Here is a 16,170-nt window from a genome sequence, read left to right as displayed (position 1 = left end):
TCTACCTTTGGGCTCAGGGCCAACACATTAAAATTAATTCAGTAGCAAAATTACCAAACTAAGATATGTCATTACCATTTCATTGCCCCCATAAACTGTGTTAATCATGTATTTTTTCCGAAAAGTAATTTTTCAATTCAACTTTAATGGCACTTTATAAACTACAATCAAACTTATTCTTGCTCTAACACAGTTACATTTGCTCCATGATTTTATTGGGACTGTCTGTATTTTCATTGCCTTCTTTTTCACTGGCTCACATTTCCCCAAAATTTAGATGTGATAATCCCGCCGAATGTTCCTTACTCCTACAGTCATTTTGGATAGAACCGTTATCTCAAATAGTGCTTTGATTTCTACTGATCTCCATTCATTCATTCATTCATTTATTCATTCACTCAACAAATACTATTTTTCTTTGTAGAAATGTAGCAGTAGGCACTTGTCTTACTTTGCTCAGGCTGCCATAACAAAATATCGTAGACTCGGTGGCTTAAAACACAGAAATTTATTTTCTCACATTTTTGGAGGCTGGAAAGTCCTCCCCAGGCTTCAGGTAGCCCCATCTCTAAGGCTACCATCAGTGACCCTCTATATGGCCTGTTGAACAGAGGCGGTGGCCCCCATTCTTTGAAACCAAGAAGGTTTCAAGGAGCCCTGATGATCTCTGAATCACCTTCAGGGTTATTCTTCCCTTTCCTGGAAGAATGGCACACATTTATGGCTGAATAGCTCTATTGTCCTGTCCTGCAGGATCTAAGAAATCTGACAGCCTTCCTTCATTTTGTCTCATTTCTTCTAACCCCTTTAGTTTTTCTGTCCCCTGCTGGTGGTGTTGCTGCTGGTATAATCCCCATCTCTATTCCTGGCTTCTGCTGAGCTGGTTGCTTAAGCCCAGGAGTAGCACCTATATCTCCTTGTCAAATGGCTGTACAGCCATACCCTGAGTGTTCTCTTCAGAACAGATTTCTCATTTTTGGCAATACGGATAGGCTGAGAATTTCCCAAATCTTCAAGTTATGGTTCTTTTTTTTTTAAGATTTATTTATTTACTTACTTATTTAGAGAGAGAGAGCAGGGTGTGGGGGAGAAGCAAAGGGAGAGGGAGAGAAATCCTCTAGCAGACTCCCCTCTGAGCCCAGAGCCTGACACAGGGCTCGATCCCAGGACCTTGAGATCATGACGTGAGCCAAAACCAAGAGTCAGCTGGTTAACTGACTGAGCCACCCAGGCATCCCTGGTTCTTTTTTATTTAACAATTCCTTCTTCAATTCATCTCTCTCCTTTCCCACACTTTACTATAAGCAGTCAGGAGTAACCAAGATACTCCTTCCAACCGTTGCTAGACATCTCCTCAGCTAAATATCTAATTCCGTCACTTGTAAATTCAACCTTCCACAAAATACTAGAACATAGTTCAGCCAAGTTCTTTGCCATTTTATAACAGAATGGCCTTTCCTCCAGTTCCCAATAATATGTTCCTCATTTCCACCGGAGACCTCACCAGAATCACCCTTAACATCCCTATCCCTAGCATGCACCTTAAAACTTTTCCAGCCCCTACCCATTACCCAGTTCCAAAGCTTCTTCCACATGCTTAGGTATCTATTACACCAGCAGCCCCCTTCTCAGTACCGAAATTTGTATTAGTCGGGGTTATCCAGAGAAACAGAACCAACAGGATTTTGCATGAGTGTGTGTGTGTGTGTGTGTGTGTGTGTGTGTGTGTGTGTGTGTGTGTGTGTGTGTGACAAGAGAGAGACAGAGAGAGACTTAGAAAGAATTGGCTCACATGATTATGGAGGCTGAGAATCCCAAGATCTGTTGTCAGCAAGTTGGAGACCCAGATGGTTTAGTTCCAATCTGAGTCCAAAGGCTTGAGAACCAGGAAAGCTAAGGGTGTAGTTCCAGTCCCCAAGCTGGCAGGCTCAAGATCCAAGAAGACAGTGTTTCAGTTCTAGTCCAAAGGCAGGAAAAGACTAATGCCCCAGCTGAAAGTGGTCGGGTGGTAGGAGCTCCCTCTTACTCAGGCTTTTTGTTCTATTCAGGTCTTCCACTGATTGGATGAGTCCCCCCCCCCAACCCCCGCCCCATATCAAGGACGGTGATCTGCTTTACTCAGTCTCCTGACTCACATGTTAATCTTATCCAGACATATCCCCACAGATACCTCGGAATGTTTGACCAAATGTCTGGGCATCCCATGGCCCAGTCAAGTTGACAAATACAATGAACCATCGTAGCATTATAGGACTCACAAAAATCATTAAGACAGTTTCTGTCCTTGAAAAGCTTACAAATTTGTGCCAGGGCCAGACTAGACACAAGGTGGAAGGAGACAGCTGCTATAATAAAGGCAAGGGAAAGTGTTATGGGAGAGTAGAGAACCTATTAATTTTGTCTTGGCAGATCAAAAGAAGGTTTCATGCAAGGGCTGCCATCTGAACAGCCTTGAATATAAGTAGAATTTGGATAACTGGTGCTAAAGGAGAAGAGAGAACTATAAATTTTAGGTGCAAGATGAACAGGGGATGTGAAGATGCATAATATAGTTGTATAACCAGCACTAGCCTGGAATGTCTTGGATATTAGTCTGTCAAGTAAAAACAACTGAAAAGCAAATTAAATCTTTAAAGCATGTTCAAGAAAATGCCAAGGCAGGGGATGGGGTGTGCTGCACTCATATTACACAGCAAAACTTCATACTATCCTCTTTCATGATTTCTCTCCCAAATCTCGCACATAATTCTCTCCCAAATCTCTCCACCATGCATAGCAGCTGCTCCCAAGTCTCTCCTCTCTCACACTTTAAAGCCCCCAAAACATCCTCCCAAGCCAGCCCATGTACAGGTTTTCTTTCCGCTGCCTCTTTTTTAACCGATAATTTTTCTCCCATCAGTAACTCTTTGTTCTTTCTAATATAAATCCATCTGGCTTAGCTTCTCCAGCTCTGTCCCTCGTCCATTACCTTCACCTACTTTCCAAAGGCCTAGGAGCCAATTAGTTCCAATCCCTAAGAGGCTAGAAGAGGTGAAACGTCAAGATATCCTTGTGTTCATAATGTTTATCTCTGAAATCTGAAAAATAGCATGTACGCTTTGCTTATGTATCTTTCCAGTGAACGCAGAAAATCAATAAATCACTTGATATACATAAACAGTAGAGACTATGAAAGGACGTGGTAGGAAATGAGGCTGGAAAGGTAGCAATAAGAGCTAATGCCTAGGGTGCATTCACTATGTGCCATGCAGTATTTGCACCAACCAAGTAGCATTTAGCTTTGAAGGCCATGCTAGTGTGTCTGAATTTTAGTCCACAGCCCTTGGGAACCATGGAAGATTAGTGATTATAAAACTGACATGTCCAGATTGTATTTTAAGGTCTACCTATAAGATTAATGCAATTTTACAAAATAGATTGGATGGAGGCAAAGATCAGAGGCAAGAATAGCAATAAGGAAGCTAAGAAGTACAGCTGAGAAGTGCTCAGGACCCATCAATTTGGATTTTTTGGGTCGTAAGAAAGAGAGGTTTGTGCAGACTGTTTTAATATAAAGTGTCTGTGTAAAGAATACTCCGAGATCGGGACAGGAACTAGGCTTGAAAACCCTCAGGATCTAAGACAGCTCTAGGGATGGAGGACTCTTCCTCTTTCTCTCTCATGTTCTCTCCCTCACACTTCTTTCTAACTGCTCCATTCTCCTCTTGGGCTCAAATACCCCTCCTCCCCTTCACTTCACATCCAATCACAGAAGGAGCCTCTCAAGAAGATTTGGTTAATTAAATCACCCCTATAGGCATCCCCAGCCAGCAGCCTCCAGTGAGGAACGAACAGTTGGCCAATCCTTCACAGACTGCCCAGGCCATCCAGTGGGCAAGTGGGGGGAGAGGCCGTGGACACGGCTGGCATCATAATTAATATTTCTACTGGTGGTATGTTTGGAGAGGAGGGGGTGCCTTCTAACTTAAGCCAAAAAGTTAATTTAATAAGTACCATTCTTCATTTTACCGTTGCTCGCAACTATAACCTTGACCAAGGCACTTATCTCTTCTCTGCTTTGGTTTCTTCATCATTCAAATGGAGATACAAGTAACAGTACTCTAGAATTTAGCATTCTTCCAAATTGCTAGCCACATTTAGTTAACATGAGGTTTCACTTCTGGGCCCCTTCTGGTTAACTAAGAATAACAATACCTTATGTGTGTAATTACAGTTTGCAAATCAAGTTCACATCCATTTGATTTGATCCTCACAAGAACCCTTTAAGGTAGGTAAGACAGATATTACCTCCATTTTTCTGAGACCCAGAGAGGTTACATGACTTATTCAAGGTCACACAGCTATCAAGTGACAAAGCCAGGACTTGAATTCTCATCTTCAGTCTCCAAGATCAGTATGTTCTCCTCTTGGTGCCTCTCAAGGGTTTGGTTGCTTGTTCTCAAGGAGCAGATCTGCTGTAGACTCAAGCCTCCTGTCTTCCTGTTCTTTCTATTCTTATGTCTTCTTCTTCTTCTTCTTCTTTTTTTTTAATGCCTCTCCTGTTCTCCTATATTTCTAATTTATTACAGAAGTCTCTGTTTTGCCTTTGGTAATGAAGGGTTTGGTTCTAGACATTCGACAACTTCCCTGGGCACTGACCCTTGCTTCCTGAATTGCAGGGAGACACTCCATTACAGTCACCACTCTGACCTCAGCTGGAAACATCGGGGAGGATGGAATCCTAAGCTGCACTTTTGAACCTGACATCAAGCTTTCTGATATCGTGATACAGTGGCTGAAGGAAGGTGTTATAGGCTTGGTACATGAGTTCAAAGAAGGCAAAGACGACCTGTCAGACCAAGATGAAATGTTCAGAGGCCGGACAGCAGTGTTTGCTGATCAAGTAATAGGTGGCAATGCCTCTCTGAGGCTGAAAAACGTGCAACTCGCAGATGCTGGCACCTACAAATGTTACATCATCACCTCCAAAGGCAAGGGGAATGCCAACCTTGAGTATAAAACTGGAGGTGAGTTACTTTTGGCAAGGGGGAAAGAGAGCGCCCCACAGTATTTGGGGCTAAAGACCACAGGATGCTGCTGAAATATTTTATGTTCATGAGTGACCTGTAAGACAAAGACCATCCCGCCACCAGCCATCCTTGCTGTCCAAGACCCGCACCAACTCCAAAAATAGCCCCCCCTATAAGATTAAGTCTTAAAATCTTCTGTTCTGGACTCTACTCTTCTCTGGATTTTGAGGTATATTCCCTGAAATAGTTTGCCAAAATAAATGTGGTCTCTTTTATGGTAGCCTTTGTTGTTGCTAGTAAGAGAAACCCATGATCTGGCCTGAGATTTTTCTGTGCTAAGTAGGCTCTAGCCCAAGTCTGAAATCAGTCTCCAGAGACTCATGGCAGTGGAACCTATTTTAGGAGAAGTTCAAAGGGAACTAACCAAAAACAATAATGTTCTATAAACTCACTAATCCTCCCCCAGTGAAATCCCACCCTTCCTTATCAACTCAGCTTGGTGAATTTATGTATAAGAAACTCAGAGAGGTACTGTGAGGAGTAAAAAGATGATTAAGGAAACTAGATGATGGTCCCTCCTCTTGCAGAACTCACAGGACACAGCTTATAGAGTTGAGGGCTGGGGTGGAGATAAGAAAAATAGGTAGGTATCTATCATAATCAGTAAAGTTTATCAAATGTTTTAAGAGAAATACAGAGTGATTTGGGGATGCAGAGGGAGAGAGGGATCACATCCAAATGCATAGGGAGGGGAAGGGATAGGAGAGCCCCCATGGAGAATTTGGCATTTGAGAAAGGCCTTACAAAATAGGCAGAAAGTATCCTGAGGCCTCTGGCCTACACAAGTCTGCGCAGGCCTTCCTTGGACACTTTATAACATGTGTTTCTATTGGTGATCTAGAGCCAGACCTGGGCAAGTACTGGGGCCTGGGCAAGGCAAACTCACTGAGCCTCAGTTTCTTCATCTTAAAATGGGGACTAATAGGGTCATGTCAAAAGGACCCTGGAGCCAACTGAAAGGGCTTCCAATGACAAAGCTGGAACAATCTGAGCAACGAAACAAACGGCATAGTAGTAAATGAAAACTCCAAGTGTAAAATAAATACACATGAATCCATACTTCCATAAATATGAGGGAGATGACACAAATTTTCCTTACAGATGAATTCCAAATAACGTATTTAGATCTCCCCACTCCAGGAGGTGGAGCCTAGTACTTCCTCTTTTGACCACACTCAGGGTGTGTTTTCTTAGTGAAGTCCAACTTCCAGAGAAACCTGGCAAACACTGCCTCAGCGAGGTGATCAAAGTTAACATCATCAATGAGAAGTCATGTCAGTAGTATGCATTCTGATGTGATATGATGAGAAGGGCACTTTTCCTTCTGTGGCCTTCCTCACCAGAACCCATAGCTTCAATCTAATCATGAGAAAAACCCCAGACAAATTCCAGTAGAGGTGCACCCTACAAAATACCTGACCTGGACCACGCAAACTGTCAAGATCATGAAAAACATGGAAAGACTGAGAAACTGACACAGACCAGAGGAACCTAAGAGGACAAGCCAACTAAATGCAATATGGGATCCTGGGAAGAAAAAGAAGGACATTGGTGGAAAAACTGGTAAAATACAGATAAAATCTGGAGATGAGTTAATAGTTATATACCAAAGATGGTTTCTCAGTTTTGGCAAATGTACCATGGTTGTTTAAGATGTTAACATTAAGGAAAATGGTGAGGTGTATGCAAGAACTCTCCGTGTTACCTTGGCAATGTTTCTGTAAATCTAAAATTATTCCAAAATTAAAAACTTGTTTTTTAAATGGTGATAATAATAGAGATCCCTAGAATGGTTGTGAGGATCAAATGAAATAATGTCTGGAATTTGGTACCTGGCACGGAGTGCACCCTCCGCGGTGGTTCATTGTCATGTACGGTCAGCTCCTTACATCATCTCCCAGGAGCTCATTCCCTGCCTGCTGTGAGCAGATGAGTCTCATCTCCCCTGCTAGATGGAAGATTCTTTAAGGGCAAAGCAAGGTCTTTCCTTTCACTGCTCACTCAGTCCCAGCATACTCCCAGTCAAAGGAAAGTGCTAAATAAATTAATAACTTGGATCTTGCCATTTGGCATAATAAGCATTTTATAGTCAAAAGTCCAGGCCTTAACATTTTTCCACAAATGTTTCAATGCCTGGATATTAGCGGAAGCTAGTCTTAATTTCAAAATTCATTTACCTCCCCAATAAGGAGGATTATCTTAGAAGAAAAAAAATGGCTGTCTCTACCCCTGGATACCAGGGCTGGAGAGTCTCCACCCAAGCAAAATCCAAACCCCCATGATGACAAGGCCCGTGTATGGAATTTCTGTGGGTGACAGGTGAATGCTGTTTGTTCCTTCTCCCTCTCCCTCCCCACCCTAACTTTATCCTCCAGGCGGAAAAATAAATAAAATCCAAGAGACTTCACAGGTGCCTGAGAAAATGTCCAAAATCCTTAAGGAATAAACATTTTGTGATCAACTTTCTCCCTTATCTTTAAGGGTTGAACTGGAACTCCCCTTAGTTGGAGAAATCTATCTGTTATAACAATTATACCTAGAACTTAGGTCCTGGGAGTTTGTGATTTTGGCCAAAGGGTTGTACAAATCATTATGTGCATCTACAATACAATGGGCCATACACGGATGGCCTACTGGGGAAGTACTGAGTCACTTCAATGGTGGAAATGACTGTGTTTTTAAGACCTAGCACTTCAAAGACTATATTGTTTTATCTGTATGACCTTGACATCTGCCCCTCTTGACTTCCAACCCTGCAGCCTTCAGCATCCCAGAGGTGAATGTGGACTATAACGCCAGCTCAGAGAGCTTACGGTGTGAGGCTCCCCGATGGTTCCCCCAGCCTACAGTGGTCTGGGCATCCCAAGTTGACCAGGGAGCCAACTTCTCAGAAGTCTCCAATACCAGCTTTGAGCTGAACTCTGAGAATGTGACCATGAAGGTTGTGTCTGTACTCTACAATGTCACGATCAACAACACATACTCCTGTATGATTGAGAACAACATTGCCAAAGCCACGGGGGATATCAGAGTGACAGGTGGGTTTCTCCACGCTTTTTGCATGGGTTTATTGGGCTAAAATCAAATACAAATTAAAATCTAATTGGTTTAACAGACATATTATGTATCGGGTTATAGAAAGCTTGAGAGTTCTCTTCATGGAGAACTTGACCACAATTATAGTTGGGATTGCATTACATAAGAAGACTAATACAAAACAATATTTTATGGAATATAGGTCAAAAATCACAATGAGGCTTCATCTTGTACGCCTTCTCACTGACTGGGGGTAGTTGCCTGGAGAGCAGTATTTAGGATTCTGTGGTCCTAACTCAATAAGACTGTTTTGGTGAAACAATGAGGAAAATGACAATTATTGGATATCTTTGATCTATTCAGCTGGTGATCTATATCCCAAGCCCCCCAACCAAAACTAATTTGGTTCTAGCCTGCCTTTGAGAAGATTTTTCATCTGAAGACTAAAAGTCTTAGGGTCCAACTCCAGCTTAGTCTTATTCAACCCGTCTAGGACTGGCTCATGATCCCACTAATATTGGCCCAGGATTAGTCAGAAAGCTCTAGATTGAACTGGCCTCCCAGGCTAAAGAAACTAGGACTCAGAGCGGCCCAGCACCCTAGTTTCCCCACCTTAGTACATAAAAAAAACTAGGGTTGAGCTAGTGTCAAGAAAATGTACAGACTGGATTATGACTTTTAAGACCATCCCTACTGCAGCTGAATGAAATTCAATCTATAGTGGAAGGAGTATGTCAGGAGAACTGCTGTCTTATATCAAGCCCACAACCAGGTGGAATACCTTGTACAATTAAGTGCCTTATAAATGTTTGCTGAATTCATAAAAAAATATGAATAAATCATATTTTTTCAGCTTACTTTTTAATTTAAAAGTATATATATGAAAAGGCAACCTATGAAATGGGAGAAAGTATTTGCAAATCATATATCTGATATCCAGAATATATAAAGAACTCCTACAACTCAACAACAAAAAAAATCAAATAACCCGATTAAAAAATGGACAAAGGCCTTGAATAGACATTTCTCCGAGAAGATAAACAAATGGCCAACAAACATGAAAAGATGCTCAATATCACTAATCATCGGAGAAATGCAAATCCAAATCACAGTATCACCTCACAAGCATTAGGATAGCTAGTATTAAAGAATCTGGAAAATAACAAGTATTGGTGAGGGTGTGAAGAAATTGGAACACTTACATGTGTTGATGAGATTGTAAAATGGTGCAACTGCTCTGGAAAACAGTATGGGGATGCCTCAAAGAATTTTAAAAATAGAACTACCATATGATCTAACAATACCATTTCTGTGTATACATCCCAAAGAATTGAAAGCAAGTTCTTAAAGAGATATTTGTACACCCATGTTCATGGCAGCATGATTCACAATGGACAAGAGATGGAAGCAACCCAAAATGTCCCTAGCAGATGAATGAATAAACTAAATGTGGTATATTGGGGCGCCTGGGTGGCTCAGTTGCTTGTGTCCAGCTCTCCATTTCAGCTCAGGTCATGATCTCAGGGTTGTGAGATGGAGCCCCATGTCGGGCTCCGTGCCAGGTGTGGAACCTGCTTAAGATTCTCTCTCTCCCTCCCCCTCTGCCTCTCCCCACGATCCCCCACTCAGGCGTACTCTCTCTAAAAAAAAAAAGTGGTATATATATATATATACATATATATATACATACACACACACACACACACACACATATATATATATACACACAATGGAATACTATTCATCCTTTAAAAGGAAGGAAATTCACATGCTACAACATAAATAAATTTTCAGGCTATCATGCTAAGTGAAATAAGCCAGTTGTAGACAAATACTCTATGATTCTACTTATATGAGATATCTAAAGTAGTAGTCAAATTCACAGGAACAGAAAGTAGAATGGTGGTTACCAGCACTTTGTGGGGGAGGGAAAAGCAAAGAGAGTTGTTTAATGGGTATAGAGTTTCAGATTTGCAAAATGAAAAAGTTTTGGGAATCTGTTTCGTAATAATGTGAATACACCTAAAACTACTGAACTGTACATTTAAAAATGGTAAAGATGGTAAATTTTATGTTTTTTACCACCAAAAAAAATATCTAACAAACAAATCATACATATGAGAAAAAGAGAGCTCTTCCACCATCCTGAGGAACAAATTGGTGACAAGTGAATAGAATGCTCTTAGTTGGTTGTAACAGAAAACCAACTCAAAATAGCCTAAGCTAAACTGAGAATTTAATAAAAGAGTATTCAGGATAGCTCATGGAACCAAGAACAAAAAGAGTAATTTGTCTTCAGGCACTGCTGGAACCAGGAATTTAAACTCCACTGGGATTTTCAACTCCATAGTTTATTCTCTTGTTACTCTCTAATTTAGTTTCTCTTGTTTTAGTCTATAGGGCAGAATGTGATTCCCAAGAGTTCCTGGCTTTAAAAGTGTCTCTCACTCGACAGAGTAACCAGAGTGAGCCTTAATCCCACAGTCTTATTCTACATTCTCAGAAAGGCTCAACTTGCGTCAGTTGCCCACACATAGACCAATGACGCAGTACCTGATGGAAGGCCTTCCCTGAAGAAAAGGGGGAAATGAAGCATTGGGCATTTAGAAGGATGGGTGTTAACAATAGTATCTCAGTTCAGATCTCAATAAATATCTCCAAACTGGATAACTAAAGCCTTCCAATACAAAGGACAGTAACTGAATAAACCACAGATATTAAGCACACCTTTTATTCAGTGAGCAGATTCTTTTTCCCTACATGCTTGTTGAATACATCAGGACAAGTGTCCCAATGTATCAGTACTAAGACTAAATACAATATGGTAGCAAGACATAGCTCAAAATTCAGAAAATAACACAATTCCTTCTTGCCACGTACAAAGTAAGTACTCCGTACATGTTTTTAAACCACTGGATGCGATGGCAGAGTTTACATCCTGTGTTCTCTGACTCTGCTGCTAATTTAGGTTATTCATTCAACAAGTATCTATTGTGTGCCAAATATGTACAAAGCAATTTTTAAGTCCCATGAAATATGGAGGTGAGTAGCACAATAGCATAAATGTCATAAGAGGAATTAATTCCAGTGTAGATGTGGTGTCTAGGGGAAGGAATTGTTAATTATGACTGTGGCTCAGTAGACGAGGCAGAGTTGAAGCTGGGCTTTGAGGGAGAAGAAGAACGGTTTTGATAGAATAGGAAGGTATGAAGTCAGGAGCCTATGTCAATGGTCCGGGGGAGAAATGAGGAGGGCTTTCACTGGGGCAGTGGCAATGGAAAGGAAAGGGGAAGAATCAAAAGCTAATGAGAAAAATCATCTTGGTTACACAAATATGAAGGACAAGAGAAAGAGGAAGTCAAAACGGGTCTAATAGATCTACCCCAGTTGCTTAGGAGGTTAGTAATGCTATCAACCCAAAATTAAAACAGAAGAAGCAACATGAAGGTGAGGGTTTTGGAGATGTTGAGTTGAAAGTGCCCATTGTGCACATAAGTAGAGATGTCTAATGCATGGCACATTACCCAGCATGTGACAGCATTCTCCCCATAACCCTTAACCCTCCCCTACATGTTTCCTTCCATGAGAAAGGATTCCCCGCCAATGTAATCCTTCTAGCCTCTCTCGTCTCCCTCTTCCCCTTCGCCCCAGAGGAGGAGGAGTTAATTTACCTGATTAGGGACTTTTGTAGGAGAAGCTAGACACGAAGAGTTTGGCTCCTTCTTTTCCTTTTCTCTCTAGCCAACCCTCAGAAAGTGTGCTCCGCTGAGCCATCAGTTCTTCAGAAGCAGAACCCGCTCTTGCGGCAGGAAGCCTGCCCCAGTCTGGTGCTGCCCGTCACTGGGAAAGTCTGGGGGGCAGCCCATCTGCCTGCAGACAAAGCTTCATCTTTTATTATCAGACTTAACCAATGATAAAGGTGACATTTTGGTCTTCCAGTTGCCTCACTCGTTTTATCTGATCCTTTAATTGGTTCAGAACTCAGCTGGGGAAGAGGGTGTTCCTTACTGGACTCCTTTGAACCCCAACAGCAGGTGCTCAAACATATTTACTGAATAATTAAATTTTTAACTGACGTATACAGTGGCAACCATAAATCCAGATGTGGAACTCGGGCCAGAGCTCAGACTAAGGAGGTGGGTTTGGAGATGGTCAGATTAGTGGAAATAATGCTTATTGGGCTCGAGTGGGGTCCCTCTTGTCGTTGTTACAGGGGATACTTGAGTGCTTATTACGTGCCCGGTCCTGTTCTAAGTGTTTTACATCCTCAAAAGAACTCTATGAAGTCCATTATTATCTTAGCCTTATTTTCTGGGTGAAGAAACTGAGGCACGTATAGGTTGAGTAACCTGCCTAAAGTCACCCAGCTAGTAAGTGTCAAAGCTGAAACGAACTAAATGAGATTGGATTGTCTAGGAAGCAAACAGAGTAAAAGAAGAGTAATCTCATGTCTTCACTTCTACCTTTCTCGACTTCAAATGAGAACAATACTTTCGCATTGCTTTGTAGTGGTATGATGAAGCAAGTGACACAGAACCTGTAAAGGTCACTGCCTACAGGAAAAAAATGTGTCCGAAGCCAAGGACTGGCCATGACCGCTTATCCTATTCTTTCTTTGGTAAGCAATAACAGTCTCTTTATTGGTCTAGTTTTTCATTTGGCTGAGTGTTCACTGGCGTGGACAACAGAAAGGGACTTCCTTTGAAGAAAGAGAAAGCTCTGATTTTAAGCCAGTTACGGAGAGGTAGAGAATAGGGTACAAAATTGCCCCCAGATTGGGGTATAAGTTGTATTAGAATCAACTTGTTCTGTTTTTCAGATACCTTTCTTTGCCAGGCAGCCACGTGAAGAAGACATCCAGCTTTTCCTCTGTGACCCTGAACTTTTTTCTCTCCCTTTGCAGACTCTGAGATTAGAAGGCGGAGTCACCTACAGCTGCTGAACTCAAAGGCGTCCCTGGGTGTTTCTTCTTTCTTTGCCATCAGCTGGGTACTCCTGCCTCTCTCCCCTTACCTGATGCTAAAATAATGTGCCCTGGACACAGAGAAACACGCAAAGTCATTAGTACGACAGGTGAGATGAATCAAGAGTGGTGTGGGGATCGGATCTGTGTGTGCTTGCGTTCCCAACAAGAGTCAAGCAACCTCCAGCATCAGCCTCAGAAAGAAACATTTGATAATGCCAGGGCAGTGGGCACTCTTCCTGCTGGTCTTGTGAAAGGTAAATATGTGTGAACAAAGAGTGTAGATCTCATCGATATACTTCCAGCAAAAACAACTCTGCAATTCAAAGATTCGTGTAAATTCAAACGTCTTTTCATTGACCCAGTTATCCATCCACAAGACATAAAGACAAAGAGGAAGAGATGTTTAGCCCCGATAGTTCCTCTGGACTTCACTGCTACCTTACAAAGCCTCATGACATGCACATAATCACTCACACAGGTGACCTCCTCCTAGCCCCCCCAACAAAGCTCCTATTGACCAGAAGTTTGACAAATGACTCCCCAGCTAGCCCCGCCCCTGCTGAGACTTCTGTCACTTCAGTCCTCTGGCTCCCATTATTAGTAGGACATTGCTTTCTGGATATTCTTCTTGTATGGCATCTGTGTACAGCTGAGCTCATGAAGCTCCAATCAGCACTATCACATGACTCAGCGGCATCGCCACCAGCGCATCCAGGCTCGCAAACTTAGAGCTATTTCTGTCCCCGCTCTGTCCTTGACGTCCATTTGTCACTAAGCCCCAGAGCATTTTCCCTGGGTTGTCCCTCAGACTGACCCCCAACCCCAACAACCCCAGCCTCCACTGTTTCACACACCAGACTAGTTCTAAAACCTTAGACTTGCTCCTTCCTCTCCCTGTGTCCATCGATAGGAAATAAGATGCCAAAATAAAATGATTCCAGTGCTATTTTCATCACAGCATTCCTTTGCTCTGGAACTGAACGTGACTCTCTGGGCACTATTGTGTCAAAGTCAAAGTCCTCAGCCATGTGGTCACAGCTCTCAGAGTTTCTTCCCCTGTGCTTCCTGCTTCTCTCAGCTGCCTGCTCCTCTCTCTGGCCTTGCTCCCTCTCTCACTGCCCCTTTCTGGAAGTCTCCTCGACTCTGTGGCTATTCAAAGCCACCCTTCCTTCACCCATTTCAGTCAAGTGCTTCCCAGCTCATAGCCCACTTTCCTGATGGTCCCTTCGTTCCCCATCCCCTTGGCATGCATGAATAATTTATGATCTCTTACACTCTCAAGGCACATATATTCCTCGCCTAGATTGTTAAGTAGGGCAGGCAAAGATCTGTTGATCTGCTTTTCATTCTTTTCTCCTGTTCTCCAAACACAACAGTGCAGTGCACAAAAGGGATTCTTTGTAAGGAAACCCGCCCGGGCCCACCTCCACGGTTGACAGTGGAGGGAGATTTCCCTAAGGAAACTCTCTCTTGAGGATCTCACTAGTAGAAAAGGAACACACTTTCTTCTTTCCTTGATTAATTATGTGGGCATATTAACGATTAATATCCTGCAACTAGATAATCTAACCTATAAAGGATAGCTGATTCATCTTTATCTTGTATTTCCTTTGAGCAGTAATTTGCAGCCTTTTTTGAAAAGCCATGACATCCGTGTAAGGGACCATGTTCACATGCAGTATGCATAGGTTATATACAGTTACCTGATTACTACAGCTCCACCTCTTTCTCCCTACAACTACAGAGGCATAACCTTAAATCAATTTTTAAAAATAAATAAGTAGATCATTACTTGTGAAACCCATAAGGGACCGTGGGGAGGGTCATTGAAAAGATGTGAGTGACTGTCAGTTGACCCATGAGCTAGACCCGGGTGATCAGAGGCTCCTCACCTCCACCCCTGTCCTCGGGACGAGGGTCCCACTTGCCTGTCTCGCTCCCGGAGGCTGCTCTGAGGACATGGCCTTGAGATAATGATGTGGCGTTGAGAACACCTTGCACAGTGTATGTGACCGAACCTAGTGACGGCCCCTATATAAAATTTTAAGACTTGCAAGGATCTACTCGTCTTCTTGCTGCCCAGGACAAGCCTCATGTATAAGTGTCCTTTGCTCAGAGACTGCCACCCACCCACCTGGAGTGGTCTGCCTCTCCCTGCTCTACAAGGAAGGGGGCACGGTTTCAGACTATAACCAGGGAGCTCCCGGGAGCGTTGCGAACCAACGCTGAGCACAACATTTTAGGTCACACACATTCCTTGGTTGGACACTCAAGGGGAAACCGTCTTTCTACTTCTACCCAGAAGCCTGCTCCTAGCTCCTCTCTCAGTTCCTGTTTTCTCTAAGCACGATCCCCTTCCTGAAGAAGAGACTCAAGCCATCTTCTTTCCCCCAAGCAACCCACGGTAGCATGTGGTCTTTAGAGAACATCATCAAAATGCAGAAAAACGAGCCCATCTCTGAACAAGAGATACCCTCATACAGGGGCAGAGACAATTGGTTCTCCATAAAGGTTTGCTGAATCGTTGTAAGGACATCCTATTTCTGTCATTTTCAGAATCCCAGGAATCTGTAGAACTATTTCATCATAAGATATGACCGAGTTTTGTATTTCTGGGGGGAAATGAATTCATGTCTAGAAGTTTGGAATGAACAAATAAGATCAAGAAACAAACGAAAAAAAAAAAGTCAAAAGTAACCCACAGAAGACTCCAGTATGAACCAGATAAATCTATTTCCAAAGACCTATATTAAAAGCTGGGAACATAATTCATCTGAACTGGATATGTGTTAGGAGTAAGTCAATTGCAAGTGGAGACAAGTGGATCTCCGTACCTCAGGGACCTCCCCTTACAACCACCCCCCTCATCCAGGGAGTGAGGGGTGGGATATTGCCTCTCCCTTGTCTCTGAATCTTTGTATTGCTGTAATGTTGCTCTAAGTTCCCAGAAAATTTTGATTTGCAATACCTCCACATCTTATAATCCATAAGTTAAGCCACAGTGGATATAGTAAGAAGCTGCTAATAAACTGCCACTTCACAATTCAGAGGTGGCTGAATTTTAGTGTTGGGTCAACTAATTCACTTTTCGTTAGGATG

The 16,170-nt window shown here is 42.5% G+C and overlaps 1 protein-coding gene across 3 annotated transcripts in view; it reads left to right on the top strand.

The window, feature by feature from the left end:
• The window catches only part of VTCN1 (V-set domain containing T cell activation inhibitor 1), a 55,026-nt gene that overhangs the window by 37,811 nt on the left and 1,045 nt on the right, over positions 1–16,170 (top strand). For 2 of the 3 annotated variants that reach the window (XM_027617003.2, XM_027617002.2), the window contains exons 3-5: positions 4,659–5,006; positions 7,829–8,107; positions 13,009–13,178. In XM_027617003.2, coding sequence (XP_027472804.1) covers positions 4,659–5,006; positions 7,829–8,107; positions 13,009–13,133 — 752 coding nt within the window. In that variant the 3' untranslated portion in view covers positions 13,134–13,178. Of the gene's footprint in view, positions 1–4,658; positions 5,007–7,828; positions 8,108–13,008; positions 13,179–16,170 lie in introns of those variants that run through there. The other variant, XM_027617004.2, reaches the window with a different exon arrangement.

Source organism: Zalophus californianus, chromosome 4 (assembly GCF_009762305.2).
Source record: "Zalophus californianus isolate mZalCal1 chromosome 4, mZalCal1.pri.v2, whole genome shotgun sequence".
NCBI lineage: Eukaryota > Metazoa > Chordata > Mammalia > Carnivora > Otariidae > Zalophus > Zalophus californianus.
Note: the sequence above shows the minus strand (reverse complement) of the source record. Positions and strands in the feature narration are given on the sequence as shown.